The 9,383-nt window shown below is 35.8% G+C and overlaps 2 protein-coding genes across 2 annotated transcripts; one reads left to right on the forward strand and one right to left on the reverse strand.

Annotated features, from left to right (window-relative positions):
- Positions 1-1,130: 1,130 nt before the first annotated feature.
- Positions 1,131-4,722, forward strand: LOC133785970 (serine carboxypeptidase 1-like). The gene is made up of 14 exons (XM_062225183.1): positions 1,131-1,490; positions 1,639-1,784; positions 1,931-2,007; positions 2,138-2,260; positions 2,347-2,449; positions 2,548-2,585; positions 2,660-2,761; positions 2,910-2,990; positions 3,078-3,320; positions 3,634-3,699; positions 3,793-3,914; positions 4,063-4,176; positions 4,298-4,343; positions 4,447-4,722. The coding sequence occupies exons 1-14, from the start codon at positions 1,345-1,347 to the stop codon at positions 4,528-4,530; spliced, it is 1,491 nt and encodes a 496-aa protein (XP_062081167.1). The 5' UTR covers positions 1,131-1,344; the 3' UTR covers positions 4,531-4,722.
- A 74-nt stretch (positions 4,723-4,796) lies between these two features.
- On the reverse strand, positions 4,797-8,403 carry LOC133785962 (uncharacterized). Its single transcript, XM_062225175.1, has 2 exons — positions 8,197-8,403; positions 4,797-7,261 (listed from the first exon to the last, which is right to left on the reverse strand). Exon 2 carries the CDS (start codon positions 7,162-7,164, stop codon positions 5,209-5,211), a length of 1,956 nt encoding a protein of 651 aa, XP_062081159.1. The 5' UTR covers positions 7,165-7,261; positions 8,197-8,403; the 3' UTR covers positions 4,797-5,208.
- Positions 8,404-9,383: the final 980 nt, after the last annotated feature.

The raw sequence follows: 9,383 nt of genomic DNA on the forward strand, positions 1-9,383 counted from the left end.
GGCTGGTTGTAAATATTTTGTTGTAATAAACCTTTAAATTATATTTTTGAGATCCCAATGTATATGGTAAACGTTTTACTGAAACGTCATATCTGAAATTTTTAATCTCTAAACCACTAATCATACTTATTTACACGATTATGCCCAAATGACTCGATTAGCGAATTTAACACTGTTTAAAATGCACACCGTAACGGTCCCTAGAGTTTAGGGCGTTACAGTCGAGATATCGCAGGGAAACTATGGTTGGACCCTGTTTTGCCGCTTATGTCGGCTTATTTTGTAATCTCTGTGTTGTAAACAATTTTCAAATTTTTATTTTGGGATCTCATGTAAAGACTAAATTTTTTTTTAATGGAAATGTTTATTACTTGACCAAAAATTTTAATACCTAAACTATTAGTTACTTAATCACATGGTTTAGTCAAAATAACTCATTTAGCGAGTCTAGTACTAATTCAAACACACGTCGTAACGGTCCCTTATTAGTAAAGTGATACATTAATTCTACCACTAATAATAAGTTTATGTCTCTTTATAATTTGGTGTAAGTTTCTATTCATATCTAAGCTACCATTCTGCTTTCCCGTAAAGCTAAGCTACCACTTGTATTTTTCTTGAGCAAAAAGTCAAATTGGGATAAAATGATCATGAAAACGGTTACTAAACTCATACGCTTAACAGTTACTATTGGATCTTTTTCTAATATACCAAGAAACTGTCACACACCACAACACATAATTCTCATTCTTATTCTTCTGTTACGCAAAGGTTACTAATTCTAGAATTAGATGATAGAAACGGCATCATTAACTGATACTCTCTCTCTCTCTCTCTCCCTGTAGACGAGAAAAATGAGATGAAATAGAAGCCAAAACCAACTTGCACAAAGAACCCATCATTTTACTAAATCCCAAAAATATATTCACTTCACTCTATAGACCCCTCTCTGCAAGTGACTGACTCACAGTCACAGCCAGCACAGTCATCTTTTTAAAGACCTGACTTTACACGTGGCATGTCACTATTGGACCTTCTAACATCTTGAATGACAAGCCTGTTGCTTTATGGCACTTCAAGATCAGGCCGGTTCATTTTTGCTTTTGTGATATCTCCCACTCTTTCAGTTTATCTTGGCTTGAAAGGCTAATTCATATACGCAAAAAGTGGAGATGAGTCTTTTTTTTTACTATAAAAGCAAACACTTTCGTTGATTAAATTATGTTAACAGTTTCTTCTTAAGAACTATTAATAGAATTTATTTTCCTACATAGTATCTACTGGTTTGTTTCCAAAGTTCCTAACATATTGGAGTCACTAAATTTCGAAAGAGAGGAAGCAGCCATGGTTACAAAGATCAGTCTTGCGCTGTTATTATCTTTAAGTTGTCTTAGTATGAGACTTGGACTAACACATTCAGCTCCTGAAAACGCTCTAATCAGTCAAGTTCCTGGCTTTTCAGGCACTCTTCCTTCTAAACACTATTCTGGGTATTGTTTCTATTGCATTCATTGTTCTTATTTCTTCTGTACTTTTGAAAAATTATACCTTTTTCAATTACTGGGTTTTCTTCAGTTTTTGATGTTAACACCTTCTGATCTTTTTTTTCTTTTCTTTTTGTGTTGGGATCTGTTGAAGGTATGTGACCATTGACCAAGACCATGAGAAGAATCTGTTCTACTATTTCGTTGAATCAGAGAGAAAGCCATCGGAGGATCCTGTGGTTCTTTGGCTTAATGGTGGACCAGGGTGCTCCAGCTTTGATGGCTTCGTTTATGAACATGGTATATATCAATTGGATAATTCATAAGTGACCTTTTCATATCAATTTCTGTTTTTTTTACCAACTGGGTTTTGCTGCAAAGACTTAAAAATGCAGTATTTTGATCAGATTTGTTTGTTTTACAAGTGGTTATTATATATTTTGCAGGTCCATTTAATTTTGAGGCAGCAAAATCCGATGGAAGCCTTCCCCAACTGCACCTTAATCCATACAGCTGGTCAAAGGTTTAAGACTTTTTGAAATTTAATGTTAATTTATGTATCAAGAGCAAGTTTTTATACTACTGATTGTGTAAGTCTCGAGTTTAATGTAGTTGAAACATCACACTATTTGCACTTTTTTTGTCACTTTCAGGTTTCCAATATTATATATTTGGATTCTCCTGCTGGTGTTGGGTTATCTTACTCAAAAAACAGTAGCGACTATATAACTGGTGATAAAAAGACTGCATTGGATAGCCACATATTTCTTCTCAAGGTACGAAATTACTTTAAAAAATTGGCTAATGAGATGAATTGCCAAAAATACTAATTCATATCAGTAAATTCTTATGTTGCAACCAGTGGTTTGAACTCTATCCGGAGTACCAAAAAAATCCTTTCTTCATTGCTGGAGAGTCATATGCTGGAGTTTATGTGCCTACTCTTGCTTTTGAAGTAGTGAAAGGTATTTTAGTTAAAAATACTAACAACAAAAGTTTTTTTCTTTGATTTCACATCAAAGCTAGAACTCTGACTTTGGATGTGGATTTGGATTTGTTACAGGACTTGATGCTGGTGCAACACCCAAGATTAACTTAAAGGTATATGCTTCTTCAGATTGACTAAGTTAAACTTATTCACATACATTGTCTTAACCTAAATTCACTTGGCACAGGGTTATCTGGTGGGAAATGGAGTAACTGATGAAGTGTTTGATGGTAATGCTTTGGTTCCATTTGTCCATGGAATGGGACTGATATCAGATGACCTGTTTCAGGTGGGTTATTCATTTGATATTGAGCATTCTATAGCTGACATCACAATAATTAATGAAATAAGTACATGTATCTCAAAACTCTTGCTCTCTTTCTTGGGATTTTTTCACCCCAAATCTTGTGATAAACAAACCATGCTGCTTATTACAGGAGGTAACAACCGAGTGTAAAGGGAACTTTTATAATCCTCTCAATGATAGTTGTGACAGCAAGCTTTCAAAAGTTGATGAGGTAACATAAAACTATTCCCATGTACATAAACTTTTGGAAAATATGTCATTTGTCGAATTTTTCTTCAAAGATTCAAATTAATTTCAGGACATAGATGGATTGAACATATACGACATTCTTGAACCATGTTATCACGAACCAGAATTAAGAGAGGTTACAGCTACTAAATCTAAACTGCCATCCAGCTTCAGACAGTTAGGTGAGACTGAAAGGCCTCTTGCTGTAAGAACGAGGATGTTTGGTCGTGCGTGGCCCCTTAGAGCTCCTGTTAGAGAAGGAAGAGTCCCAACTTGGCCTGAGCTTCTTAATAGCGGCAATGTTCCATGCACTGTGAGTTGCTTCAATAATAGATCTCTGAATAGGCCGAGAGAAATCATGCTCCAGTCTCATACTACAATGTTTCATTCCTCTCTTTTCACTTGTATTTGCGTCCCAACTAAAAACCAATGGCATGAAAATGTCCTTTCTAAAACTGTTGATCAGTTATGTTTCTGAAAAAAAAATATGAGTTTTGTTCTGCCATATGTCCTCATTCTCTAGTTTTCATCTGAAGTACATAATAGATGATATTTTCCAGTCCTTTCCTGCTTCTTTGTGTTGGAATTCAACTTCGTAATATGCTCCCTTAATTTGACTCCTACAGAGTGATGAGATTGCAACGACATGGTTGAACAACAAAACAGTCAGAGAAGCACTTCATGTAGCACAGGTAATTTGATTTTTCTACTGGATAATCGCCTATATCAGAATCTTAAAACTGTTCAGGCATTGAAATCAGTACTAACCATTGTTGGACAAGCAGGAGAACTTGGTGGGTAGCTGGGAATTGTGTACAAACAAAATCTCATTTGACCATGATGCTGGAAGCATGATTCCGTTCCACAAAAACCTCACCTCTAGGGGATACCGAGCACTTATCTTCAGGTACTATTCCAAGCCTAATGTCTATTTTAAACTAGAGCCTTTTCACAGTTTGTGCTTGCTTGGTACTAGTACTATGGATTTGCTATCTGATGTAAACTTATTATGGATTTGCTATCTTTTATGTAAACTGATCGAATTTGTCTGGCAGTGGCGATCATGATATGTGTGTCCCATACACTGGGAGTGAAGCTTGGACAAGATCAGTGGGTTATGAGGTTGTGGATGAATGGAGGCCTTGGCTCTCCAATGAACAAATCGCTGGGTACATCTTTTTTTTATATATATAAAATATATATATATAATTAAGTTGATTTATGAACAAATTTATCAACAACGGAAAACCCATGAATCTAAAGTGATTATCTTTCTCATTGAGGTTGCAGATATACCCAGGGTTACGCAAATGACCTCATCTTTGCAACCGTAAAGGTCCATACTTGAAACCACAACTATGATAATACAGATTCTGTTTTTCCATTCCTTTTACCAGTGTTGAATTTTAAAGTTCTTTTCGATTGTTAAATGGTTTCAGGGATCTGGACATACTGTTCCTGAATACAAGCCACGAGAGGCATTGGATCTATACAGCCGTTTCTTGGCTGGACAGAAACTATGAAAAATCAATGAGAATAATATAGGAGAGAAAACGAAGAAAGACTGCTATTCTTATCATTTAAAACGTTACCACGTGTAAGAAGTAAAGGGCTGGCTTGGCTAGTCTTTTGATTGCTTTCTCTCATATCGTAATAAAATGCTAATTGTACTGGAATTTTCATGTATGAGAATTTTACTATTAGTCTTTGTTGAAGTTATGTATGAGTTGTATTTTGGGATATTTTAGAAAGAAAACCCACTCGTGTACATATATATGAGATAGCTCCATAATAAATGCTCATCAATAAAATCAGACATGGATTACAAAATGAAGAGCAACTCTGCCTAGGCCAGTAAGCATCAATTTGATTTCAACAAGGTCTCTCATTTCATAACGAACAATGACCATCATATCTCAGTACAATGCAATTAATCTAATATTACTGTAAAAAGTATAAAGCATAGTGAAGAAACAATACCAAATAAATAAAATCTCCCTCTTCCAAATTAGCTGTAAAACCGGCAAGGCATTACATCAAAATCCGGATGGCAGTAACCGGAGTCAAGAAGAACCCTCGAGCTAGGGGGAACATATTGTAGCCTGAACAATCCCCTAACTTGAAAGAATTTGAAATAATATTAGAATACCCGATGACAAAATTACTTTCGAGCCTTTTCTTGCAGCCGAAAAACTAACTAACTAGGCAGCAGTTTTCTTGCTTCTGAAGCGATCCTTCATTACAGCAAACTTCTTCTTGCATTGATTCACAGTCTTCCCTGGAACTGAAGCAGCAACTCTCTCCCATCGCTGGTTTGCGTCCTTCGGGAAGGTTTTCAGAGCTTGAACCAGAGCTCTTTCTTGCACTGCAGACCACACGTCTTGATCTGAACTAGATGTTACACCATTTACAGCACTGGAATCATTAGGACTCTGGGTATTTGCACCACCGTTTGGTAAATCTTGTGGAGCTTCTGTCGGTGCAGTACCATTTTCCGTCGCCTGTGGGATTGATACTCCTGCTTCCTCCCTTGTTGTAAGTGGCGACGCAATTGATGGTGCAGGCTTCCTCTTTTCCAGAAATGAATCAAAAGCTTTGGCAGAATCAGGCTTCTGTAGGAGCACTGTTTTGGTTGCCTTCAGAATCTCTTCTACGGTTCTCCCAGTGCCAATGTAATCAGAAATAACTTCCCACCTCCGAGATGTTCCTTTGGGGAATTTCTGCACTCCTTTTCTCAAGAGCTCAATCTCTTCTCTGCCCCAAGGTTTTTCTTTCTTCTCAGAGCTGCTAAATGGAATAGTTCCTGGAGTAGTTCCATTAGTATCCACAGAACCATTCTGCGTTTCAGCTTTCTTCTGGTCTTCTTTTCTAGTCTCCAAATTGCTACTATATCCAAGTGCATCTCTAAGAACTTCTGCCATCTCCAATGGTCCTTTCCCCTCCATCTTTTCACATAAATTCCTCAGCTGCTCCGTGTTAAGTGACATACAAAGACTTTCTACATCATCTGCAGAGATACTGAATGATTTCTGTGTTACAACAGATCCTGAGAGTGTGCGAAGTCGAGCCCGTTCTTTGCGCAAGAGTTTCTTCTCTTTTTCTTTCACCTTCCGCTGCTGTAAAGCTACTTCAGCAGCTCGTTTGTCTTCCTCTTCTTTTCGACGCTTCTCTTCTTCAGCAGCCCTCACTGCTTCTTCCTCCTGCAATTTCTTTGCTAGATATTTGGCCTCCTTTTTCCTCTGTTTCTCAGCTTTCTCCTCTTCCTTCCTCCTCTGGATCCTGGGGTCTTTTTTATAGGCATTGTCAACAAGAGTACGAATCCTTGCAGTTTCTTCCTTTCTAGCCTTTTCTGACAGTTTTGCATTCTGCCTCTCCATCCATCTCTTGTGATCACGAGACTCAGCTTGCTCAAGATCAAACTCATCAGCATGTGGAAACTCTCTCCAGCTTTTAAAGGTGTACCAAAAGTTGTAGAAACTATCCACTTCATTTATTGGGGTCTTGTCATCACCAAAAGATGGGATCGGTTGATTAACAGACCACCGCCCATTACGCATGAAAGCTGGACCAAACACCTTGAAGAAGTCCTGTGGGGCACAGTCTGTTGGAATCTCATCATCAAACTCATCTGTGGAATCATAAATTCTTCTTTTCACAGGATCAATCAAAACTTCATAAGCTTCTTGGATAGACTTGAAGTGGCTCTCAATCTCATCCTTCTTTGCTTGTTTGGCAGCTTCAGTTTCCTCAGCAAGAAGAAGAGCAGCCTGCTTGTCAGGGTGATACTTCAAGGCAGTCTCACGGTAGCTTTTTTTTATCTGATCCTCGGTGGCAAGGTATCTTAAATTGGCCAAACCCAACAATGCATAATGATCTTGTTGACTGTCTTCAGCACCAGATTTCTTTTTACCTTTGCTGCTGTAAGAATCAGATGGCAGGGAAGTTTGTTCCTTTTCATCAGCCACTTTCTTATCTCCATCATCCACAACTTTTTCCACATGACCACGAAGTTTAAGAGCCACGTGATGGAAGGAATGCCCAGCTGGTTCATACTTGGACGCCTGGATAGGAAGGCAATTTGAAGAAACTTGAATTGGTTTTCCATCTACAAGCTCTTGTGAGTATAAAATACGCCGCAAGTTTGATCGGACTTCCATTATAGTTGCAAAAATTTCAGTACCCTCTTAGTCAAGAACGTGTAGCAGGTCCTCTCCAAAATGCACCAACAAAGCACAATTCAATAAGAAAAGAACTCTGCACAGGAAATATAAACAAATCATTACAAATCAAAATTTTATAAAAATATTGTAATATGGCGGCACGTTTAAGAATATACAGCCACACAGATAGCATTGTACAAAAACACACAAGGCATGGGATTGTGGCAGCAGAAATACACCAAAAGGTGTCACCACATTGACCAGATTATAGGAATTTCGGATTTGGGATAGAAACCTAATAAATAAAATAAGTAACACTGGTAAAGCCACCAGTCCAATTCATAGGATCATTAACCGGGATATAATTTCACCAAATTAAAGATCAGGCTGACCTAATCTGAAAACTCCTATGCAATTCATCATTATTGCAATTACTCTACACTCAAACCACTTATATTAAATTAAATATATAATAAATAAAGACACTTACCAACAACAAAAAAGACTATATTTTAAATTCATAATATATATGTATAGAATGACCATTGTAAACTTTAAAAAAAATCATTAAACCCTGCATATACAACCAAAAAAAAAAAAAACTAGCAAAAGTGGGAAGACAGATACAAAACAAAAACCCATAGGTGAAGCAATCAGCATACTGTGTACCACACAAAACGACTCAAATCAGCCGAAAAAGCATATCTGATAAATATTGTTAAAGAATCAGCCCTAAAAATTAATTAATTTTATACTTTCTTGGTTTTCTTTAAGCTCATTGATGCGTTACCACATCCGGATAAAGCTACTCGACCACATCCAACCATGAAATTACTAATCAAAACAAAAAGATCCAACTTCACAAAAAATATATACATAATACAATCAAAACCTAACACTATCATTGTTTATCAGCGATAACTCAATTATTCAATAGCATAGTTAGTTCGCAACAAATTCTATACGAGTATACACACATACAAATACATAGATAGAGAATAGTAAAAATAAAATAGAACATAGACGAACCTTGCGATGGTGCAACTGAGCGGAAGAAGAATAAGATCAGAGAAAGAAAAAGGGTTCGGCCGGAGTTGGTAGGAGTAAGATGGTGCAGTTAGTTTGTATATATATGTATGTATAGGAATAGCAGTATAAGGAAAAGAAAGCTCAAATGCCCTAATTCGTGACTGGAGGCAAGCAAAAGAGCTGGGTGCTGACAACTAAAAGAAAAGTGAATATAATAAGTATATAACTACTTTTTTATGGGCTTCTTATTGGGCTTCATCTTTGCTACCCACCGACCTTGGTATTGTTTTGCCTCTCAATGGCCCAATAATAAAAAAGCCCAATAAATGAAATATGACAACAAAACGAGACGGGCACTTTTTTTTGGGAAACTTTTGATAAATACACACTTGATTATTAAGTTCTTCATAAACAGCTACATAACTAGTTTAATTAAACTTTTATCCAATTTTAAATATATATTGACTAAATTACTCTCATTTGTATTGATTATCATATAACTTTCTCTTCTTCTTTTTTTTTTCCAAAAATAAACTATTTGTTTTGCTTAACATATTTGTAGTAAATTTTGATATTTTTAGAGATTTTATATTGTAAATTAAAAGTAGAAGAAAAAATATAATTGATATTTTAATTATAATTTAGGGTATGTATTTAATGATATAAAAATGAGCTTATACTATTTTAGGTCTCTCATTTAGAAAGAAAAAAAATACTAACTTAGACCTTTAAACAATTACAAATACAACTTTTTATTTTGTATATTGTTATACAATCTAATTTGCACTTTTTTATTTTATTAATTTAGGATATCAAGTAACATTTATTAAATTATAATAAGTAGAATCTAATTTTAAATCATGCTTAAAATGTCGTTAAGCACCTTACTTAAATAAAGTGCCTTATAGCATTATTCCAACAAAAAGTTTCCTAACAATTTTCACTTACAACCAATCATGTCCTAGCTTGGTCAGATTATACAGCTCTTATGAAAATGATTATTTTATTTTATTTCATTATGTTTCTTGATTTTATACACATGTTTAAAATTACTAAACATAGTTTATCAATTTAAAAGATAATAACCATTTAGTCATATTAAGAATGTAATATTGTATGGCACAGTGCCGCGTGCTAGTTGTGCTTTGGCCAAGAGGCTCTGTGTCTATGGTATTGAAGTTGGTGCT

This window comes from Humulus lupulus, chromosome 1 (genome assembly GCF_963169125.1).
Source record: "Humulus lupulus chromosome 1, drHumLupu1.1, whole genome shotgun sequence".
In the NCBI taxonomy this organism is placed as follows: domain Eukaryota; kingdom Viridiplantae; phylum Streptophyta; class Magnoliopsida; order Rosales; family Cannabaceae; genus Humulus; species Humulus lupulus.